The 24,685-nt window shown below is 37.2% G+C and overlaps 1 protein-coding gene and 1 pseudogene across 5 annotated transcripts; both read right to left on the bottom strand.

Annotated features, from left to right (window-relative positions):
- Positions 1-2,630: 2,630 nt before the first annotated feature.
- LOC132631423 (ribosome biogenesis protein NOP53-like) lies at positions 2,631-9,760 on the bottom strand (annotated as a pseudogene).
- A 242-nt stretch (positions 9,761-10,002) lies between these two features.
- On the bottom strand, positions 10,003-23,718 carry LOC132631402 (protein FRIGIDA-ESSENTIAL 1-like). Of its 5 annotated transcripts, none has more exons than XM_060346987.1 (6): positions 23,502-23,718; positions 12,179-12,343; positions 11,926-12,085; positions 11,564-11,784; positions 10,281-11,458; positions 10,003-10,191 (listed from the first exon to the last, which is right to left on the bottom strand). In XM_060346987.1, the coding sequence occupies exons 2-6, from the start codon at positions 12,318-12,320 to the stop codon at positions 10,162-10,164; spliced, it is 1,731 nt and encodes a 576-aa protein (XP_060202970.1). In that variant the 5' UTR covers positions 12,321-12,343; positions 23,502-23,718; the 3' UTR covers positions 10,003-10,161. The 5 variants fall into 5 exon arrangements, with proteins under 5 accessions (XP_060202970.1, XP_060202964.1, XP_060202961.1 ...); XM_060346981.1 differs by lacking the exon at positions 23,502-23,718 and adding an exon at positions 21,589-22,962; XM_060346978.1 differs by lacking the exon at positions 23,502-23,718 and adding an exon at positions 18,381-20,629.
- Positions 23,719-24,685: the final 967 nt, after the last annotated feature.

The raw sequence follows: 24,685 nt of genomic DNA, 5'->3' as shown, positions 1-24,685 counted from the left end.
TAAAATACATATGTTCATTAAATAGTAATTATAGTTGATAATATTAAAAAGGTAGCTACTAAAGGTAAAAGACCTGCTAAAGGATAGTTATTCATGTAAGTTTACCTTCTTTTAAATAAAGGATCCTTGACTTGTAGAAGCGAGACAGACTGCTGCATCAGATTGTCTCCTATTTAAATAAGACATTAATATGCCAAAGACCAATCAGACAAAGGCAGGAAATCAAATATGGTGTGATTGATTCATTTTAACCATAGAAATGAGACCTTACCCATGTATGGGAAAATCTGATACCCAATAAACGCAGCACTCCCAGCAAAAATTAATTTTAAGAGCCATCCTACTTTTCTTTCAGCTTCTTATTCTATTGACTGTTCATCTACAAAGATCACACAAAATAAATCTTAAACCATTCCAGTGGTATAAACCCACAAGAATAGCAAGTTTCCTCTAAATAATATCATTATACAAATTCAAACCAGATATTACTCCCTCCGGTTCAAAATAAGTGTCCGATTAGCCTTTTTATTTTGGTTCAACATAAGTGTCCACTTACATAATCAAGAAGGAATTAACTTTATTTTTCCAGATTTTCCCTTAGTTACTCAATGCAATAAATAATCAAGAATCTTATCTATTAAAGGCAGTTTAATAAAAATACCTTCTTTTTTTCTTAGAAGTTAGTATTTTCTTAAGGGGTGTGTTAAACGCTAAAGTAGACACTTATGTTGAACGAGAGGGAGTACCAATTAAGAAACAGCTAGAGAAACACTGAAGAAGTAACAAGATTCCAGTTTCAAGAATCAATCAGGAATACTCCGTCCGTCCCAATTAAAGTGTCTTACTTTTCTTTTTGGTCTGTCCCAAAAAGAGTGCATCTTTTATATTCAGTAAGTTAGACAATTCAAACATCTTACATGACGCAAGTTTATAACAACAAGATTCAGAGGACATTTTAGTGCATTCTATATATCTTTAATTATGATCACAAAATTCATAAGTCTCTCTTTATTTCTTAAACTATGTGCCTAATCAATTCAAATTTTGAAATTCAAACAAGTCTTTCTTTGACAGTACTTTTTTCATATATCTTTTAAATATTTTGAATTGTCAATTATTGAGCACAAGGCTCTTAACCTTGTGGTCGTGGGTTTGAGCCCCACAGTAGGTGCTTTAAAAACTTCTAGTACTTAATCCCCCACTTTGTGGATTTCACTGGGTATGTTGTTGTTGTCGATTATTGTAACTTATAGTACTTTTTACCTAGTTTTCAAATATCTAAATTTTATATCAAAACACTAGAAGATTCCATGCCCGAATTCACAGTAAAAAATAAACTGTCTAAATCTCGATATATTGGTTACCTCTGCCAAAGCTGGAAGTAGAAAACCTTTTGGGTTGTAAATTTATAGGCATTTTCCTCCATAAATACTGCATTAAAATCATTACAAAAAGTTCATTAACAAATGAAAAAAAAAAGAAAAGGGAATTGATTATTAATATCATAATTTGAGGCTTAAGAGGAACGTACAGGGGTGAGTCGCACTGCTATTGTACGCATTTTGCAAGGCCAAACAATTGGGGGACTATATGACTTATTACAAAGTTTAAATTAAAAGGGAGTCATAAAAAATAAAACGGAACTTTGAATCTTTAATTTGAGACTCCAATTTAGAAGTGACTATATATATTAATATTAATAATGCCACACTCCTCCTCCCTCTTTGAAAGCTATTACTCCCTCCCTCGTAAACTTCGTACCAATTTTAAGTGTCTCAGGATCCGTTTGGCTTAACTTAAAAAAACAGCTTTTAAGCCAAAACAAAATAAATTGGGCTATCCCAACTCATTTTTGGGCTTATTTTAAGCACAAAATGGCTTATAAGCTGGCCAGCCAAACACTCAAAAAAACTGAAATAAGCTGTTTTCAGCAACTTATAAGCTAAGCCAAACGGGTTCTAGTTTGATTAGGCACGAAATTTAAAAAATAAAGAAAGACTTTTAAATGTTGTGGTCCTAAACTAACTGTGTATAATATACTAAAATGTCATTTTAATATTATATTTTTAAATTTGTCATGTAGAATGTTTGAATTGTCAACTTACTAAATATATAAAGAGTCACTCTTTTGGGACATACTCAAGAAAGAAAAAGTAAGACACTTAAATTGAGACGAGCGTGTAACAATAATTATCTACTTTGAAATCTTGAAATAATAACAATAACTTTACCAGTTTTTGCAACAATTTGATAGTTATTGTAAATGTTCCAATGTAACAAAATTTGATAGTTTTTGTAAGGACTTCAGAATTTGTTACAATAACTTTGAAATTATTAAATTTGTTTTCGAAATTTTAAAAATCCATATATATTCACTTTACATATTCAAAGTTTAAATTGTAATTCCCTCTCATCTCTCCTTCTTCATCTTTTTCTCTTCTTCTATCTTCTTTCGAAACTGGTATGAAATTGAAGTAAAAGCGTTCAATTTTGTAGACGTACGGTATCAATACTAAAAACATGAAGTCAGAATAGAAAAAGACATACTAGGTGAAGTAGGCTCAACATGAAAAGGGAATGATTGGAGCCTCGCGTTGATAGCATGTTCTGAAAAAAATGCTATAATGACAAACCAAGCAACAAGAATATTGCTATTGGAGATTACAAGAATAGAAAGACAGAATTATATTTTACATTGTCTTTTAATTATATCTTTCATAAGAATATGACATCCTATTTAGAGAGTACAAAGTGTTCTCCTAAATTATCGGAATTAATAAGTTTATGTAATTGAATACAACAATTACCAAAAAGGTTACTGAAGAGACATCCACATTCATTGGATTTATAACTAGTTGATAATTCATATTGCCATGACATTATTCTTCCTCAGAAACGAACCCATCTCAAGTTCAAGTTACTGATGTTATGTGCCCCCAAACTTATCACGTTGCATGTCTAGAGCGTCCCTCATCCAAGTGCACAGGGTGATATCAGAGCACAGTGATGAAAACATTTTATCCATGGTATCCCACAATTAACTCCGATGAACTCTATTTCCTGCAGACATCCCATGCCAGAAACAATTAACAAAAATCTTTTGATGCTGCATGTTTCCTTTGAAACAGTAATGCAAAATTGCACAGGACAAGTCACTCAATACATGCATTGGAAAAAAAAAAAAAGAGTTCTGTTACTTAAAACCTAAGGCAAGGGAAGTTGATGCATTGTCATCATTACTTTTCTTTTTTACGGGGAAAAAAAAAAAGAGGCAAAAGCTTTAATATTACATTGAAATGACAGAATTTCCAAGTAGCCAACATAAGCAAGGATATGGCGAGGCAACAATTCTTGGTGATTTTCCTCCCAACTATCACCTTCTGCTAGCCCCAAGGTATATTACCTAATTTTATGATCAACTATGATGCCATAAAGGAACATGCAAAGCTCACTATCAGAAAAATCAAACAAAAATAAAAGAGAACAATCCACAATAGTCTCAGTGTCGCATGGTGGACAGTGGACACCCCACTTCAAGACAACACGTATGAGTATGATGGGCTGAAAATACTTTTATTTAAGTTTCAAATAAGCGAGCCGATCAAATAAGCGAGCCGACCGGAAAGCCTGCCTTAAATTTCAAATAACAAGCAAGCTTTACTAACCTGCTACTCTTTTTTGAAGGAACAACTAGTCCCCTTTTCTCCAGGCTTTTAAACCGATCTCTTGCAAGGGTGCAACACCCCTGTTCGAAATAGAAAGCAAATCACATAAGAGAAAAGACCTTGACAATTGAAATAAATGTGACAAGAACCAATTTGGACAAATTCGAAATTAGGAACGCAACCTTCAGTTTACGGAGGGAACCAGTAATCTCTTCAGACAGTAAGACCTGAGCAGGAGCAGGCTCAAACCTGAAATGACAGAGGCCATTTATCTTTTTATCAACATCAAAAGTTATTGCAGAAGATAAAGCAAAAGCACAAGAAAAACGACTCTCATTGCTCAGATCAGGCAATCAGTATTCTTTCAAATCCCGATCTGGAAGTTGAAACATTTTTATTTGAAATCTGATGTTCTAGAAAGTCATTTTTTTCTAGTTAAGCCTCACTTCAAAATGAAACAGCACATACTTGCGCTTCCCCAAACGTGGTGGACAAGATCTTAGTTTTTCTTTCTTAGCAGTAACACGACGCAGATGTCTTTTCTGTTTTTCTTCTTCCTCTTTCTCTTTTTCTTGAATTATATCCGGTAAGCTGCAGGCACAGAAACAGATCAGAATTTATAAGAAAGGCAAATTCTATTTAACCAGAAAATGATTTGCCTGATATTCTAAGTAAATAGCAAACCTGTCAATCTCTTTGGAGAGCTGCTTTGCTTTTGTGGCTTCAGTTTCTGCTTTCAATTGTTCTTTGCGTCTAGCCCGTCGATTCTTATCAACTTGTGTCAGCATTTTGGGCTTTCGAGATCTGTATATAGTTTAAATTAATGATGTGTAATTTCATTTATTATTAAACAAAGGTAAGACCTGACTACTTGCGATAATGCACTAAATGTAACATGGATTGCCAAGGAAGCTGAACTTAGTGCACTGCAGATTGTGTCACACGTAACTGACTTACACAAATGAAGATCTTGAACATTGATCACTCTACAACTGATCAACATTAGGAGATCAGGATCATTACCACCAAAAGAAACAGATACGGACGGCAACAACTTCCCTATTATCTATCACGCTTACCCGGGACACAGTTTCACAATTTAACTCAGCTAGATTAAGGATCAAACCACTTCACATTATTAATATGATTATACATGTAGTTGATTTTAACTGAACATAAGCAACCAAATGTTAGTGATATACAATGCACTCATTGAGCATCTTTAACCAAAAAAAAAGAAGGATGTTCCATTCCGGCACATAAGAGTCCATCACAGGGTTTCCTCATAAACTAAATACAAAGGAAAGAATTTCCAAAGGGGAAAGACACTTGAGCAACTCCATCCTTCGCCTTAAGTTATTGGGTTAAATGAAATTTTTTACATGATATCATAAAGTTTTGATAAATCTACTTCTTCACCCGTAATTCTGACCTTCTGTCGCCTATGAAACCTCCAACCAAATTAAACGAGTGGGACACTATTAAAGATATACAGTGTCTCATATTGTGTGCTCAAAAAGTTTCCCCAGTTTCTATAAGGGTCTTCAACTAGTCAGTCATTGAATTAAAAATTCTTGGATTCGATGCTCAAATTCTAAAATACCCCAACAAGAACTTAATCAATCATTTTCTAGATCCAGACTTCCAGCACCATTTAATCATTCACAATTTACTATATGTCACCTCCAGAAAAAAAAAACTTATGCAAGCTTCCATGTAAGCTATAAATATTGGAAAAAATAAAGTTCCAAATGTTTGAAATAAGAACTTCTCCACTAGCTCAAGTTCTACCCCACAAAAACTGAATCCGTTTTTTTCCTAGTTGCAGTATTGCTCACTTATAAAAATAAGGCGAATTTCTGCATTAGCTACAAATGCTGGAAGAAATAAAAGCTACTAATGCTGGAAATAAGAACTCCCTACTAGAAGCAAAAAAGTAAACCAAACAGAATAGGGCAAAAGCGGGTTCAAATAAATAAGGACAAAGGGAGCACGAGGTCTTAGACCATCAGAGATTGAGGTAGATATATTGCATTTGACCTCATAAACATCCATCAGCTTATAAATTTGTTAAAACTATTAACCAGGCAAAGCCATATAAATAAACGATTCTACTGATCATGATAAGGAATTGAAAATAGAAAGACAATTGTGAGCCACTATAAAAACGAGGACACGACAACTCATGTTATCCTTGTAAAGTTAATAGTAAAAAAGTTAGGTCTTAAAGCTAATTGGATGTAACCAGTGTCCAGAGATTGAAGTTTAATTAATTTTACTGTCAGCATAATTAATCCTGTAGATTAAACGCATCTAATTGTCACGTGTTTTATTTCTCTCAAGCCAAAAGCCTAAAGACTGTCAAAGAAGCCCCTATTCACTATTTTAAGGGGAGTCCACGAAGATGAATATATACAGATGAGTAAATTACATAGCTCAAAGTTTGATGGCTGGACTTTTAAGTAATATAGTTTTAAATACTCTTGTATACTGAGCTAGCAAAGAATAGAACACATTTCAATAGGTAAAACTATCATGACAGACCAGCAACAAATAGAAGCTTACCTTTTCTCCAGATCTGTGTTTCCGTCTTCCAGTAGATTTTCGTTCTCCACGTCACTCCCACTGTCCGCTTCAAGGAAATACATCTGAGGCAAATGAATCTTCAGTTCATACGTACACCGAGTATAAGAAAACATAGCCCATAAAGCATATGCAAGGGCCATGGTCAAGGTACTAACAAGACAGTAACAGCTCAAACTTGCATCTTCTTAATTAACTGCTTCTCCAGGAACAACCAATGGAATAGGCTCCGGCCCCAATTCATTTCTATAAATTTTCTGCATTTCATCTGCAACAGCACAAGCTAATGCATCCTGAATTGAGAAGATACAGACTGAGTTATTAATTGCAGGGACTAGGAGCTCGGTAATAGCAAAATATGACATAGACACAAATTTTACCTGATGACTTTCGGGTGGCGGATTGAATGAGCATCCTGGAGGCTCAACTTCCACGGCAGGTATAACAGCAGTCTTCGGCTTCTGTCACAGGCAATGCATATTAAATTGATTACATATACCAATGCAAATTTGTCTTTTTCCTTTTTGAAAAGTACACTGATGCAAAATTGTTCTAGGAAATCATAAGTTTAATGAGATGCTGAAGAAATGGATCAAGGAAGAAGAAGAGATGAAGGTACAAACAATACGCACCAAGAGGTCGTTTGGTTTAGAGCCAAGTTATGCAGGGATTGTATCTTAGGGTTAGTAATACAAGGATTGTAATGCAGGGATTAATAAAGCATGAATTATAATGTAGGATTAAGTGTGTTTTGTTTAATTTTAGAAAATGGCTTACTACATGACAGTTATTTTGGTCATTTTAGTTGATTTTATAACATCTTAGTGATGCAACCAAAACGAGCTTGTGTCACCACCCAACCTAAACCAGCCGCTGAAAGTACAGTAAACCAAATCCCTAAAATGCAACCCAATCCAAACATGCATCACATATTTGATCAAAATCTTTAGACAGCCTAGAGCATCAATGATGCTGAAAGGAATGATTTCAAACTGCCAAATTGAGGAATAAGCAAAATGGAAAACAATCCAACTTAGATTTTCTTCTTGGATGCCTGTTATCTTTTTTGATGAAACCTTGTATCTGTTACAGATCATTGTATCTGCATAATCTAATTCGTCAAATGAAGTGTTGAAAATGTGTTAAGGAATGGGAAACTAACTGAATCAATCAATCAATCAACCATGCATCAATCACGAACATAGTTAGAAAAAGGCAGGCTGCATTAATAAGACCTATAGCAGATATTGCATCACAATTTATAAGGACAAAATTCAGCTGATTTTTCAAATATGTTTTTCATGTATAAGGGCCCCAAAATTAAATGCACATGGCCACTAAGTTATATGAAATTGACTCTTTTCATATGATAAAGAGTCTTGACAGTTTTGATAGGATCCCCTACTCATTTAACTTCTTAAGTAGTTGAGTTACTCTGTCTATCTCTGGCAATCCCTTCAAAATAATGATGCTCCAGAAGTTTCTGTTGCTCCTGCGAGCGTATTGTGGAATTAGGATCTACTGCTTCCTGAAACACTTGCTTCTAGGGAAATATGTCCAAGCCAAGAATCTAGATGGAGATTTCATTCTTCTGCAATTCCACACATTAAAACTAACAGAAGCATAGAATGAGTAATAAAAGAATACCTGTGTGTTAGCATTTGCTATGCTTTCGAAGAAGTTTAGTGTCTGTCTATTTAAATCTCTGAATTTAACAACTTTTGTAATGCTTTATTAAACCTTATTGTGCATAATTACAATAAATACAAAAATCAGGAGGATTTGTCAGATCCACAAAGCAAGAGCCAACTCAAATAAAATGAGTTAGCCAAAAGCCACTAACTAAGAAGTTGTAATGCATCGTCTATGACCTTTATTGCACCATTGACCTTTGCTTTCAAGCTAAAGAACATTTACTGTCGCTCAGTAACTAGTTCTACTGCAAATTATGCCATAACTAGTTCTACTGCAAACTATGTCAAGACAACTCTTTCTGTTTCAAACCAAAAGAATTATCTCGTAATGCTTTGTATTTGCTTGGACCTGCTAAATAAAACTTCATTTGTCTACACTGCATCCTCATTAATTAAACATCCAATCCATTGCACTTCATGCTGGTTCAACACACGATTAGACTGGGAATAATTCTTATGTAGATAGCTATAAGGCCAAAGAGCCCAACATAGTTTACTCACCAGTGAATGCATTGGATTTGTCCATCTTATTGCACTGTTTTTGTCAGAGTAACCTCTCATATGGTCAGCATGTCAATACAAAATCAACATAAAGAAGTATTATAGATATAACAACCAAAATTCACATAATCCTTTTTTACCCTGTTACATAAGTTCTTTTCAATGACAACGGTGGCATCCGGATCAACTTGCATGCACCACGATTATGCCACCGGCTACTGACTATCTTCCACTAGCACAAGTACCAATTCTATCCATCAAGGCTTAGGCAAATGGGAAGCAATTACTTGACACTTTTTGCCTCATCTCCATGCTGATACAGAAGTACCTCGACCACTTAAAATATCCTATATTGTTAAAGTTGGTTACTATGGCCACTGAAAAATCATGTGCATAACAAAATTTACTGATTAAGTTGTTTTTCAGATTGAAATATACTTTACTTTCAAAGCACAGGAAGGAAAGTTCAAGTAAAAGCCAGCATACTATCACACCATTATCTAATAATTGCAGAAACCTGAACCTCCGTGCCCCTAGTGAAGACCTGCAACTGTTATAAAAATACAAGTCCCCCACGCAAATACGTAAATATTAACACATGCCGCAACAAATGATGATCCTCATGCATTTCATTTTTCGTTTAAGGGCAAAAAAGAACTCCCACCAAGTGAACCTCTCCTTGTGATCACGACGAGGTAGATACCTCTTAGTAGTTTGGGGGATCTGTAGTTATCCTTAAACTTCCATGCTTGGTGCAAAGAAACAAACAAAAGCATGCTTGCTTGCTATCCTAAACTGTCAAGAACTGCAGTTGTAGTTCATTTCGTATACAACTAGCACTAGTCAATATCTAACCGTGAACCAGCTAAGTTGATTGGAGCAAGATCTTAAGGGAACAAACTCCCCCATTTTCAAAGACAAGTGATGAAAGACGAGAATCTACTTCCTCTAATCCTGTTGAAAAAGAAGTGAACATTTTGCTAACTAACTAAACTTTGTATTTGTTTTTCTTCAAAGGCACCATCTGCTCTCACCCGTCTTCCTTTAACTACTAAAATATTTTAGTTCCCTAAACTTTGAAAGTGAAAAGAGCACGACTAGGCTCTAGTCATGCAGCCTGAGTTACGAGCTAATGAGACCTCAATCCCAAAGCCTTTAAAGTATCTTTTTGATAGGTGCCTCTATTTTTACGGGGAATTTACTGTTGATAGATCTCACTAGTGCTCCCTCCTTCTCCCACAACCTTCTCACTCGCAGGAGTTTACAATGACTATACCGGAGCATGAGTGCCGGATCATGAGACTACCTGCTGAACATCAGATCAAAAGCTTCATGGATAATTAGTGGTCTCCTCCATGACCTTTTGCATCTAAAGCGTCCTCCTCAATGCCAGATAATCCAATTAGGGAAAGCACAGAGGTAAGTATGGCAGGAGCAGTAATCTAACAGCTGACTCCAGCAAAGATGATGACGTTAGCAAATTATATTTCCTTACCAAGATTGAATGAAACTATTACTCAGTAAACATAGATGCTTCCAAAATTCTTTGACGCATAAAGGCAGCAAAAAAAGGTCTTATCTAATAAGAAGAAATCCATATACAAAATTAACATTTTGTTTCTAGCCCTTTAGTAGAAACAAAAGTAGTCCCACAATGAGGCGTTTCACCGATTCCTGACTAGTGGCAGCATGTAAAGCAATACTTTTGATGATTCATCTCAAGATTTACCATATTTCTCCACATACCCCTGCAATCACAAATTAACCAATTGTCAAGTTCAGGGAAGAAAGAGCCTCAACCAGAGTCAGCAAGTACTGTCTCAGAGGGTTGACTCACCTCAATGAGCTTAGCTACTTTTGATTTAGATACAGATAGATACTGATTGATGGATTCAGTCGTATCAGGAATTTGATCGGGTGTCAAAGAGTTAATGATCTTATCTACTGCTTTCTTAACAATCATCTTGTATGCATCCTTCATCAAGCGACCTTCATGCCAAGTTGGCTTAAGCAATTCTTTAACGAAATCAACAAGAGCAGCACGAAAATGCTTCATAACTACTGACTCATAGTTCACAGATCCATCTCTCCTAAAGTTGGTATCAATTTCACAGTTGGGTCGGAGCTTCTCTACTTTTGGTTGTTTCCTTTTTTGGCCTCCGGGATTAATTAATCTTGAGTGCTTTTCTTCTTTTGAAGAGGTATTCACGTTTTCTTGATGGGCCACAGCTCTATCAGCTGTTTTTCTTTCATTAGCAGACAAATCTTTCTCAGCTGTGCTGGTTTGCTCAATGCTATCACGAATCGGATCATAAAGACTTTCTGGAGGGGGAATAATTTGACTAAGAAAGGCTGATGGCCGAAAAGGCGCAGAAGGCTCCCACTCATTAAAGTATACCTTGGTCTTATAACCGCATGAGTGTTCCATGTCCCCTGATAAACCAGTCCAAGAAAAAGGTTCAGTTCCACAACTAGGAAGTACTGAAGACTTGTTATGCAGAGAGATTGACCTAGAATAACAGTATTCCCGGCTAGGGTCTAAAAGCTTCTGATCACCAGTGGGATCTAGGTTTGAAGAGGAAGAAGTAAGATAAGAAGGCCACGTATCCACAGAGCGATTCAAGAATGGCAAATGATGATAGTCGAGCATAAGCTGGGTCCTCTTATAACTCGTGTTATCCAAATTTGAGGCATAAGAGGGTATTTCAGTGTTCTGATACTTGTAAGATGACAGTACTGAGCTACTTGGAAGCATTCCACTACGATAGCTATCTTTACTAAGAGAATCATCTTTCAGTAATGGTGATGAAGAGCTGCCATACCCAGCCAAGTATGATTTAGATCCAAGAGTTTCTCTTCCAATGTCTCTAAACGGAATGTTTGACCGATCCTCATCTTTATGCATATGCAAATCATTGTCACTATTCAACCTTCGATTTTCTCCACATCGAACTTCATCTGATGCCAAATCAGAGAAACAATCCCGTGCTGGTCTCTCAGTGGTATCTTTTGAACCTATAACACCGAAGTTACTTTATCAGGAATCAGGATTAGTAGTGCAAGACTGTGCAATACTAAAGTTAAGGTTAACCAATTCCAATAAAACTAGTTTGATATTACCTTCACCATTTATGAGTTTGCTTTTCATCTTTGCAGCATCTAAACCACCATCCTTATTATGGCCAGTTACAGGATCCTTTCCGTGAAGGAACCTGCATGAGCTCCCATTGATGCACCAACCTCTAGAATAAAACTCACATCTATCTGCTGGCCTTTCATTTCCACCACTAGAATCAGCACCAGGGGGAAAACTTCTTACCCTAGTCTCCTGAACATCCAACCTGGAAAAACCAGACCTTCAAGACTTGGTTCGACTTTAGATATAACCAAAACAAATTTCAACAAGGAGATATCCAAAAGCAGCATAAGATCCAACTTCCAAGTATGATTAAAAATTTGAGCAAGGACCAGTATAACTAAACCTCGATGATGCTTGTTGTAATTCATGCGACACTTCTTGATGACCTCCTTCAGTGAATTCAGCACTTACTTTTTGACCAACGGGCTGGGTTTCATGGGTTATTGTTTCCCCACTGTAACATCTTCGACCATGGAGATCAGAAAGTACGCCAGTTCTTTTTCCTGCAAGAACCCCAACAGGATCTCCGTGAATCTGTACAAGTCTTCTAACATGAGATCAGAATGTTTCTCATTTAATTTAACAAGAATTCTCACCATCCAAACTTGAATAATTGTCTCCACTTCTTTCATCAGAATTAGATATTCTGCTACTCTCTTCAATCATAGGGGAATCAGGATTTGCCACAGGTTGTTTTGGAGTAGAAATTCCTGATCTTAAATGCTCTTCCACACCCATAGGCTCCAGAATGTGGGTTCCATCTACAAGGAAGAAAGATCAGAGTAAGTCACAGACCAATACAACATCTTTGTGGTGGATTCCCTGTTTATCCAAATAACTCTGTCTAAACATGAAATGCTTGTCTGTCCGTAACAGATCTACTAAGGCACATGAAACCTTATTGCTAAATAATAAGGCCACCACATGATGGTGATGAATACACCTTAAGGACATTCTATACTCCATATTTCCATAGGAATGGCAATGGGGTGGTGGGGGCGGATTTGAGAAGAGAAGCCTTCCTTCCTTAACCCACCATGTTATGTTAGATTTCTTCTCATTATTTATCTACAAGGACAATTTTCCAAAATCCTCAAATCAAAGCAGTTATGATTAAAGCCACCAGCCACAATGAGTTCTCCATGAATATGAAGAAGGTCGATTCCGCTTACCGATAACTACTTTGGTCTCTGAGCCATCTTTTCCTTTTAAGAAATAGCTCTATTTTTTTTAAAAGGAACTCTAAGGAATAACTCTATTAGGCACCCAAGGGTGTGACCTAGTAGTCAACGAAATGGTTTCAGAACCATAAGGTCTTAGGTTTAAATCCCAACGGGGGTAAAAACACTAGGTGATTTATTCTTTTTTATCCAAGTCTTGGTGGGCAGAGTAACCCGAGACCTGTGCTGGTGGGAGGTAGCAGGTGTCCCGTGGAAATAGTCGAGGTGTGTGCGCAAGCTGGCCCGAATCACCATGGTTATAAGAAAAAGGAACAGTTCTATTAATGTGACTGAAATTTTCCGATGTACAAATGGTATGCAAAAAGTAAAGCACCTACACATGTGGTTCTCTAGGGATACTAGGATAGCACCCAATCATCTATGCTCATCCAAAACATTATGGTGCAGAAGATGTTCTTTAGAAACTTAGAACAATCATTCATCTATACAAAACTATGTACTCCACCTCTTAAAACTCTCTTATTTCTTTCTTTCAAAACATTCCACATAACAGCCAAGAGAGCTACATCATCATATGCTTTTCCTTCGTCTTCATCTGAAATCCGAATTGAACATCATATATCTCTAACAATAGTGGCATCACTCACATTACTTCGAACAAAACCAGCATTCCCCCACCATAGTTAGTTTGTTACCTGTGGTGCACAATAGGTGATCCACATCTTCTCCCGGACACTTGCACATGTGACCAACTGGCATATGTGGTCTTTTTTCCCTGGTAACTTTGTATACCTCAGCAGTAAGCATTTAAGGGTATGCTGGCCACCTCCAAAAATTACATATATAAGTAAAAATAATGACAGAATTCCTATGAAGTCAACCAACTGTACTTCATCTGCTATACATTGCTCTTTAGACCAAAAACATAAAGAAATAATGACATTCCTTTGAATTTTTCATTTGGATTTTTCAATGAAATTCATTTTGCCTTCAAAAATCCTTTAATTTATTTCCCTCTAGATGTTCCACAAAATGAAAGTTGACATTATCTTCCACCGTATCTTCTGGCTCTTGCTACCTCCCCTTCTAATCCAGCAGCTTGATAAGTATGCTCTGGCATAGTCCATTTCACCTTAGTCATACTAACGAATATAGCTCACACTTGTGTTGTAACTTTACAATGTAGAGATAGATGGTTGTTGATCTCGGGTGCCTCCTGACATAGTGAATATCTTGAAGCTATCATGATGCCCCTTTCCTGCAAAACTTCACGAGTCAAACTCTTCTGACCACCACCTTAGTTGGTGTCATGATCCTTCATATGGCTTTCCAAGGGCCTGTTGACCTTCCTATCAACTCAGATAAGCCCCATCTATACACCCTCTTCAATGGAAACACTCCATCCTTCTCACGTCTCCATGTAATTGTCAGGTTCCATAGTACCTTTAAAGTCACCCACCTATGTCAGTAATTCTGTCTCTTCTTATTTCCCAATCATTCAACAGCCTTGTGAAAGTTAAATTCCAAATATGTTGTCCTCTTCTTTTTTTAAAGATTTCATCTATAAGGATAACCACTCTCATTTTAAGCCAAATGAAAAAGCATACCTTCCTGGAAGCTCTTTGGAATTTATACTCAATAAGATATAGAAACCCAGTATCTTGTCATCAAAGATGTTTTTGGGAAAAGGAACATCCTTATCCGACTATGGGACATTCTACTTGTATAATACAACAACAACAACATATCTAGTTTACTCCCACAAGTGGGGTCAGGTGAAGATGTGCGCAGACCTTACCCTACCTTTATGGGGGAGAGGTTGTTTCCAAAAGACCCTCGGCTCGAAAGAAAAGACATGGATGTGACAACAAATAAACAACAACATACCAAGTGTAATCCCACAAGTGGGATCTGGGGAGGGTAAGATGTACGCAGACCTTACCTTTACCTTTTGAGGGGTAGAGAGGTTGTTTCCGATAGACCTTTGGCTCAGCAGAAACGTAGTCGATGCAAGATTGCAAGAAAGATTAGATAGCAAAATATCAAGTTATAACACAAATACAGCAACATATAGTAATACACACAGAAGAGTAGGGATCTACGCAAAACCTAAACAATAATACCAAGTGAATGAAAAGCGGATACGAAGAGGTTAGCCCCCTACTCCTTACATCCACAATGCAGCAAAACTCATCAACCTACTAGCCGTCTACCCTAATTCTCGACCTCCAACTCTTACTATCTAAGGTCATGTCTTCTGAAGTTGTGTCATGTCTTGTCTAATCACCTCCCCCCATTCTTCTTCGGTCTGCCTCTACCTCTCCTAACTCCTGCTATTGCCAATCTCTCACACCTCCTAACTGGCGCATCCTCACACCTCCTCTTCACATGCCCGAATCATCTTAGCCTCACTTCCCTCATTTTGTCCGCCACAGAAACCACTCCAACCTTGTCCCTTATAACTTTATTTCTAATCATATCTCTCCTAGTATGACCACACATCCATCTGAGCATCGTCATCTCCGCTACCTGCATCTTCTAAATGTGAGAATTCTTGACTGGCCAGCATTCTACCCCACACAACAATGCTGGTCTAACCACCACTCGGTAGAACTTATCTTTCAACCTTGGCGACACTTTCTTATTACAAAGCACCGCGGAGGCGAGCCTCCATTTCATCCACCCTGCTCCAATATGGTGTGCCACATCAGCGTCAATCTCCTCGTCTCCTTGTATTATGGCAAGATACTTGAAGCTTTTTGGGTATAGCTTGTGCCTCGATCTTCACTTCCACATCTATCTCCTGCGTCGCCTCGCTGAACTTGCACTCCATGTACTCCGTCTTAGTCCTGCTTAACCTGAAACCTTTAGATTCTAAAGTCGTTCTCCAAACAAACCCTATCATTAACTCCCCTACGCGTCTCGTCAATCAAAACTATGTCGTCCGCAAATAACATGCACCACGGCACCAACTCTTGAATATATCGTGTCAATTCGTCCATCACTAAAGCAAATAGAAACGGGCTAAGGGTTGATCCCTGATGCACCCCCATCATGACAGGAAACCGTTCCGAATCACCTCCCACTGTCCTAACACGAGTCTTTGCACCCTCGTACATGTCCTTAATTGGGATGTGACAACAAATAACAAAGGTAAAAAGCATGGTATCAAGAAACATATGGCAACAAAATAGCAAGATAAAAAGCAAATGAGGCAACAAATAGTAATACACATTGAAGAAAAGAAACTATGTGATTACTACCTAATACTACTGATACGGAGACCACTCGGCTACCTACTAACCTTTAGCCTACTCCTCGAGCTCCACACCTTTCTATTTAGGGTCATGTCCTCAGTAAGCTGTAGCGGTGCCATGTCCTGTCTAACCACCTCCCCCAATTCTTTTTTGGCCTACTTCCATGCCTCCAACTCTTGTTATAGCTAACCTTCACACCTCCTTACTGGCGCATCCACACCTCTTCTTCACATATCCGAACCATCTCAGTCTCGCTTCCCTCATCTTGTCTGCCACGGGTGCCACTTCCACCTTGCCCCGTATAACTTCGTTCCAAACCATATCCCTCCTAGTATGCCCACACATCCATCTGTGCATCCTCATTTCCGCTACACTCATCTTCTGAACGTGCACGTTCTTTACTGGCCAGCATTCTGCCTATCTAACCACCACTCTATAGAATTTACCTTAAGCCTTGGCAACACCTTCTTATCGCACAGTAACCCGGATGCTGCATAAAATTTTGAAACTAGTCTCTCTCTACAAATTTCTTTTTTTGTTTTGTAACTGTGGTGTTCGGGCCAGCTTGTGCGTACCTCGACAAATTCTAGGGTATACCTCCCACTAGCAACAGGTACCAAGTAACTCTGTCCACCAATGCCAAGACATATGAGAAGAAATCACCTAGTGTTTTTGTCTCTGCTGAGATTTGAACCTGGGGCCTCATGGTTTTCAAAGCACTTCATTGACCACTAGGTCACACCCTTGAGTGTTTCTCTCTGCAAATTTCTTACTAAACTTTACATCCAATTTTCTCCTTTACGTGTCCCATATATTTGAGCATAGTTATTGATTGTTGGCCCAATATACTGAATGTACTAGAAAGGCATTACTTAAAATGTGCCCCGAGGTCTTCGGTTCAATGGGAAGGACGCAACAGAAGATGTGCAGATTGGGCGAATATCACAAATTTAAATAGTACCAGTGACTAAAACCTGGTATTTAAGTAAAAGGAGAGTAGAAAGATCTCCCGCCATACTCCCCCAAGTTTTAAACACATGGATCAATTGAGGTTGGCCCAACCAACTAATTTCTCGGTTATAAAAAGGACGACATGGCTCAAGATGTCACCATAGCACTATCTCTAGTTGCGGAAGCTAACCCTATATTACGAATCACGCCTTTTACATTTCTACTAAGCTTCCTCCTACATTTGCATGATGTTTCTCCACAAACCACACTCGTATTGTATCATGATAATTTCTGTATTTCATCTCCCTTCTTAAACTCAATGTTTTGATGTTACTGTTCTCTATTAAGCATGCACCTTATTGCCAAAACCCCATTAATCATTTCCCTAGAAGAGCTTTGTTGAATACACTCATCCCTAACCCCTCCAGCCCTCTTCTCTCTTAATCAAAGATGTAATTAGCTTCTAGTATTCACCTCATTCTTTGTGTCCCAAAAAGAGTAATTTAAGCATCCCCAAATTCTCAATGACCGCATGCATGCATAAGAGCCGTAATATGCGGGAATGCTTGACAACAAGCACTTGATCGGTACATTCCGAACTTTCTTGAATCCCTTAGCTAGGTAATATCCATATGGATGGAGAAAACTCAAAGTTAGGTTCTCACCACTAAGCATTTATGCATGGTATTTGCAGCTCTAGAGTCCTGAAAGGGTCGGGAGATGGTCATTAAGTCTTTTCAAGTTCTACAGTTTGGGTTCTTCAAGAAGAGGTTAACTGTTCATTTAGTGTGATTACTTCGAAAAAGAGTAGGGCCAATGATATTAAGGAATTTAGGTGTTTTTAGCCTTTAGAAGTATCGACAAAATAATAACAATAACACTTGAAAAGAGATTGATAGCCGTGTTAGATAACCTCATCCCCTCAATATGCATTTGCGAGGAGAAGACAAATTCTTAATAGCTAATGAGTTGGCAGACACTAGACTAAAAAGTGAAATGTATATATGATCTTGTGCATATGTTATCTTTTCCCCTTATCATATCATATAGAACTTTATACATAAATACAGGTAAATTGTATGAAGCTTTAATATGTTATATGACAATATCTTCTGGGTTTGAACCTCTTTAGTAATCTTTTAGTTGTGCAAATAACATAAACAATGATATCAAGCATAGGAATTTGAAAGAAGACCTAGTGAAAGCTACAAAGAGCCAAAATCCACAGAGGACTACAAACACCTCACTCTGTCCGATAATGAACATACGAAAATCATATGTTAGCTTGTTCCTCACCAATTCCATTAGATCGGGTGACATGAACCACTACACACAGATGCATCAAAAGAAAAATTTCAACTTTGAGAGGGTGAGGAAAAGAGAAGCATAGAAGAAAGTTGAGAACTCACCATAATAGAGAGACCACACTTGAAAAGAGTGAAGAAAGCTTCCCAACTCGGAACTCGTACAAACCAACACCCGAGAACAAGGGCTTAAGCTATAAAATATTATATGTATTTGAAAGTAAATGTGGATTTGATCAAATGAACTGTAGCACACACTTGTCCTTTTAAAAAGACATAAGGGCACAACAGGAATTGTAGAATAAGATAGGGTATAAAAAGTTTTGAAGTGTGTGACCATCTCATTTAAAGGCTTAAGCAGTTAGAGAAAACACACTTTATTCACTGATTTACTATCTTCAACATGCCTCCGGCTTGATTCTTTCTCATGAGTCAAGCATGTGAAAAAAAAAATTATAATGGGTGGCGGAGAGAGTCGATCCCAGGACCTCTGCCTCAGCTGGTACCATGTTAAGGTGTATGATCATCTCGACACACGTTATTTACTTGTTTGCTATCTTTAACCAAAAGTAATAGAAAATTGGAAGGTTTCCTAATGTCAGACATATTAAAACTATTGTTGCATGTGTTTGTCCTTTTCGTCTCATTTGTATATAGTAGAGAAAAATGCTTGAAAAAATGAGATTTCATCAAAGGTTGAGAATATAATTTAGATGGTATGTAAACTATGAGTTTCACCCATTTGAATGGCACCGCATGCGAATTCTTTCGAGACTTTGAAGGGTAAAGGAAAAATCCTTTATCCGGTTGTAATGAGGCCTTCAAGCTTCAGCAAACTCATGGTGGAAACATTGTCAGGGGAACTTATCGAAGGGATTGAGATTGGTCAGAAAAGAAAAGGAATGGTGGTGATATCACATCTATTCTTTGCAAATGATACATCAATCGTTCGTGAGCTATAGGGTAGATCACTACAATACTTATTTAGTACTATGGTCCAAAGTCGTGCCAAGGCGGCGACATATACATCAATCACCGGGGATGAGCAAGATATCCAAACTTGAAACTAACCATGAGAAGAAGGTGGTCTCAGTATTGAGTACCCAGTGTAATCCCACAAAGTGGGGTCCGGTGAGGGTAGAGTGTACGTAGACCTTACCCCTCCTTAGAAGGTAGAGAGGCTGTTTCCGATAGAAAGAGCTTTGACATTATGTCAGAGAAAAATTCTCAAGAGAAGGCTTATAGTTGGAATCCATATTTGTCTAAGGGAGGAAAAGATAAAACTTACTTTACAAGTTACCCACATATTATGTGGCTATGTTTCGTATACCATCCACTACAATTGATAGATTGGAGATTGCCTACCTTCAACATGCAATACTAGAAAATGATAATGGAGATTTGCTCGGGATTTAGAAAAGCTCAATATCTTGTAGTTGAGTTATTAGAAGCCATTGCCTTTCCCCTTAAAGCGATGAAAAGATGTGAAACAAGGGATTATCGCTTCATAGATTCATCTATGTAGCTTCATAGAAGTGTATGCTCCAAACAATGACGCGCAAATGATCCAAACAGAAAGATGGTCAATTGTTCTAATATCAACTTTGCGGAGTTGGATTAATATAGTCATTGTGGTATATTGGATTTTATTGGTCGATAAAGAAAAATGTAATTTGATTATTATACTTTAAATTCATACATGTTTGGTATTTTTAGTCGTGAGTTGTGCGCTTCACTTCAAAGAAGTGTGTGCTTTCCTTCTCGTCTTTCGCTTCAAGACACATGGATTTTTGTTGCTTTTTTACATTTTTCTCTCTTAAAAACACTTTCTGTACAAAACCTCCTTTTATAAATAAAGGTAACAAGGATGAATGATGGAGGCCACAACATAAAAGTGAGTTGGACATTGCATGCATGTCAATTATAGGAAAACATATCTTCTCTGATTCACATTGAAGACTGAAACATGACTTAACTACAGAAGCAATGAGGAGAACATAAACTGAATGTCAAGAAGGAAATACGACTACAAACGGAAGCACCTCAAAGTAAAAAATCTAGAACTTACTCAAGTCTAAGGAGTTAAATGTATCTATTGGTGAAAGGGTCAACATAACTAGCCCCAATTGGACAAATTTGAGTAGATAAAGGATGTCAAAGAATAAAGAGGATTAAGGACTAGTCATGGGCATTTATCCTCGATCAACTTAGATCAATGTTGTTAAAATGTTTGCCTAACCGCTACTTAAGCCTTTGTCAAATTAGGCCTCGGGTCTAATTCACACCCCCAAACGCTAGCTCGAATGGAGGAGGATTTCCCGATTCTGGTTCGTCACCGATATGGTATATTCTCTTCACCACCACCACCCCCCCCCCCCCCTCACGCCCAGATCTAGATATTTTTTTCATCCGGGGTCCACTGTCTGGTCTGGAGCATGCACATTCATGGACCGGGGGCATTTTCACCGCCTATCGGTCAATTGGTTCGAGGGTACTTTGCCCCCTCTTTTTTCGGGAGCCCATATTGGATTGGGATTGGCCCTAGCTCTGATACCATGTCAAATTAGGTCTTGGGCCCAACTCACACCCCATAAGCTAGCTCGAAGGGAGGCGGATTGCCCAAGCCTTATAAGGAGCCCAGGATTCTCGTCCATCACCGATGTGGTATATTCTCTTCAGCCTTGAAGCTCGTGCACAAACAGCTTGGCATTTCACATAGTTAACCAATGTTTTAGTGTAGGCATACTGCGGGCCCCCACCTCATATGCTTTGTCTTTAAAAGTAAATATTAAAGGGCTACCCAGCGCACAAAGCATCTCGCGTTCGCGCAGGATTCGGGAAAGGACCGCATCCCAAGAGGTGTGATATAGACAGTCTACCCTAATGTAAGCATGGCTCCAACCCTGATCTATAGGTCACACAAAGACACTAAATAATAAATATCAATGATTGGTATACTAAACGTTAAGGAAATTTATGGAAGAATTTTTTAATATCCAAATTAGGAAATTAGAAACTTAGTACAAGAAAACACGACTTACTCCATTTAGTTGCAAATTTTCAATTCTTATGATCTAAATTTTTTTATTTGTACTGATATTTATTTTTCACTTAATTACATGAAGACTATTTTTTCTTCATCCGCAACTTTCATCACAAGAGTTCGTGCTTTAACTAATCTTCTTGCTTAAAGCCCTATTGACACTTAGAGCTTTTTATGCTTTTCACTTTGACATCACTGATCCAAACAAGTGAAGTGAAGCATAGCAGCATGCAATCTTTCACACCAGCTTTAAAGTCCATTGATGCTCACCAGTTTCAACAAGCACAACCACCATCTCCAAAGTCATAACGGATCATTCAGTAATCAACCTCGATGTGATTTTCGATGGATGGTAATAGCCACTCTACCTTCATGATGAACCGTCAAGAAGTGACAAATCACAATTATCACGCCACATCCATTTCTAGTGGTATCCAAAGGCTCATATAGCAAGGACGACGATGAATAGATTAACAAGAAAACATACTCTGATATATAGACATATACAGGAAGAAAGGAATAAACAAGAGTAACTCACACAAGTTCACTCACCGCAAGCATGCTGTTTTTAAATGTTTAGTTTTTTTATATAAGTTTCTTATGTCCCATTATTCTTCCCTTGCTTTATCTATCTTTCTTAGGACATTACTAACTTGAGCATGGAAGTCAAACCCAAATAGGTGGGGTTGCACTCATTTTTTTCTATATTTACTCCACTGGGATGCAATATGCACACACTGCATAAGACAATCCTATAGAGGAACAACTACAAAAGCAGGACATCAACATCAACACCAACACATGCAGTTTGCAAGAACAACCATCCCGTGACATGCTACAACTTCCTCCCGTTTAGAGCTTGGTTCCATCTTCCCAATCATCCTATTTCACAGGCGGCAAGGGTCCCATCTCAATCATAAAGAATAGGTTTTATCTATAGGTTTCTCTACTTCAGGCTCTTCCGAGGGCCTATGTTTGAGGTGAGATTCTGTAGTTTGATGGTTACTTATGTGATAGGAAAGATTGTGTCCGGTCACCAAGAAATTCTATTGATTCCATTCAGCGAAAGCGAAGTTGTCTTTCTATTAATCAGAAAGGAAAATATGGTAAGGATAGGTATCCCAATGACCGAAGTGAGATTCCCGAAAGGACTGAATGTACTACTTGCCTTGTAAAATTACATATTTCATACCATTAACCAGGGTTCATGAGAAGCAGGGATTAATTAATAATATAAATATCCAAAAGCAACAGGGAGGGAGCCAACTCCTATATCAAAATCTATAGTTTTTATCATTAAAACGTAAACTATTAACACATACTGATATATTTGTTCAATACAGCCACCAACAACAACATACCTAGTGTAATCCCACACGCTGGGTTCTGGGCAGGGTAGAGTATACACAGACCTTACCCCTCTACCTTGCCAGATAGGGTTGTTTCCGATAGACCCTCAACTCAAGTAACTCATTATAAAGCAATTTAAAGAAAAATAACATACAGAAGCAAAGCAGACATTGCGAATAATAATGAAAATCATTACATAGCCTTCAGAAAAAAGGAACAGTAACAACAACAACAACAACAACAACAAAATAATGCGATAAGCGAAGCAAAGAAACAACAGGTATTAACAGAAATGGAATGCAGCCAAACAATGAAAATGTAGAGATAGTGAATACGCAAAAGTTATAGCACCAGAAATCCGCATAAATAAAATACTCTCTCTCTCTCTCTTTCAATTTATGTTAACTCATTTTACTGAGCACGGAATTTAAGAAAGAAGAAAAGATTTTGAAACTTGTGGTGGTAACGAGTCACATCTATTTTGTGTGGCTATCTCCCTCCGTCTCATATTACTTGTTCACTTTTCTCTTTACACGTCCTTTAAGAAATCATAAATAAAAACATATTTTTCCAACATTTCCCTTAAATTGCACTATATTCAATATTTATTACTTTAAAAAAACAATTAATGTTAAGGGTACAATAGAAAAATTTAATTAATTTTATCTTGATTTTATAAATGGACAAGTAATTTAGGACGGATATTTTTAGTAACGTGGGCAACTAATACGGGACAGAGGGAGTAAATTGTAGAAAGAGGCGGACGAACAAACAAGAAAATAGGTTCACATAAAATTGAAACTGAGCAGGAAATTATGTCGAAATGGACGAACCTTTTATATGATCATTATCAACGAGTGGAGCTGATCCTTCACTATATTCTTCTCCGTGTTCGTTTAATTTGTGTTACGGGAGTGAGTTGTTGGTTAGTGACGGCGGCCCTAATGCCACGGGACTACGGGACTGATTTTGTAAATTGTTTATTTTGCTTGAACGGAGTAGGGATTTCATCTGATATAATAATCTCTTTGTTTGGATTTTGTTGGAATATGGGAAATTAGATTATTTAAAAAAAAAAATATATATATATATATATATATTACTATATAATATAAGAGGGAATGTGAGGACTTTTGTAGTCCTCACAAGAGTTTCCCAAATTTTAAAAAAAAAATTAATTAATTACTTTTATGTCCTAATTTTATTTATTTAAGTAAATTTTTTTATTTTTTATTTTTAAGGTTTACTTTTCAAAAGCTATCGAACCTAGGGACTTTTGTAGTCCTCACAATAATTTCTAATTCTTTTAAAAAAAATTAATTAATTACTTTTAGGTCCTAATCTTATTTATTTAAGTCAATTTTTTTATTTTTTATTTTTAAGGTCTACTTTTCAAAAGCTATCGAACCTTCTACCTCATTTTCCATGTTCTTTGATTTTCTAGTTCGTGCTCGATATCCGCATTTAAGCCCAATTAATCTAGATAATTAGCATTGTATCGCGCCTATTCGGAGGGAACGCTTCCTCCAAAGATTTTTTCTATATCCATGTTCGAACCCCTAATCCCTAATTAAGAGAGGAGCAGCTCCATCCGCTGCACAAGTTAAATTATGTATTTGTCTTAAAAGTTCATTAACTATGTATAGATTATTTATTTAGAACTAAATAACTTCAGAAAATTAGGATACATAAGTTATAAATGTCAAATTCTGGCTCCGCATTTGATTTGAAGTAAATAATTTTATCAAAATGGAAGTTAAAATATTAAAGCAGTGGAATGAAAATTTTGCTTTTATATAATTACCCACTTGTGGGACTACAATGGGTATATGGTTGTTGTTGTTGTTGTTGTACACTTGTACTAACACAGATTATATTTTTTTAGTTAAAATATCTACTTTTATATCTTGAGTTTCACATAACTAGTATATTATATAAACGAGAATCCACAAATTTGTCGTCCTCACAGGGCCACTCTAGGAATTTTGACAAATTGATGACATCACTCTGCTACACG

The sequence above is a fragment of the Lycium barbarum genome, chromosome 1 (assembly GCF_019175385.1).
Source record: "Lycium barbarum isolate Lr01 chromosome 1, ASM1917538v2, whole genome shotgun sequence".
Classification (NCBI taxonomy): Eukaryota; Viridiplantae; Streptophyta; class Magnoliopsida; order Solanales; family Solanaceae; genus Lycium; species Lycium barbarum.
This window is presented reverse-complemented; position numbering and strand designations above follow the sequence as displayed.

What these genes read in the sequence shown, in the direction of transcription:
- LOC132631402 (XM_060346978.1), bottom strand. Translation starts at nt 18,615, where the DNA reads ATGGTCACACACTTCAAAACTTTTTATACCCTATCTTATTCTACAATT. An exon ending in CAATTATTCAAGTTTGGATG is followed by an intron (nt 12,086 to 12,178) that starts GTGAGAATTCTT and finishes GGGTTCTTGCAG; the next exon opens with GAAAAAGAACTGGCGTACTT. An exon ending in TTACAACAAGCATCATCGAG is followed by an intron (nt 11,785 to 11,925) that starts GTTTAGTTATAC and finishes TGGTTTTTCCAG; the next exon opens with GTTGGATGTTCAGGAGACTA.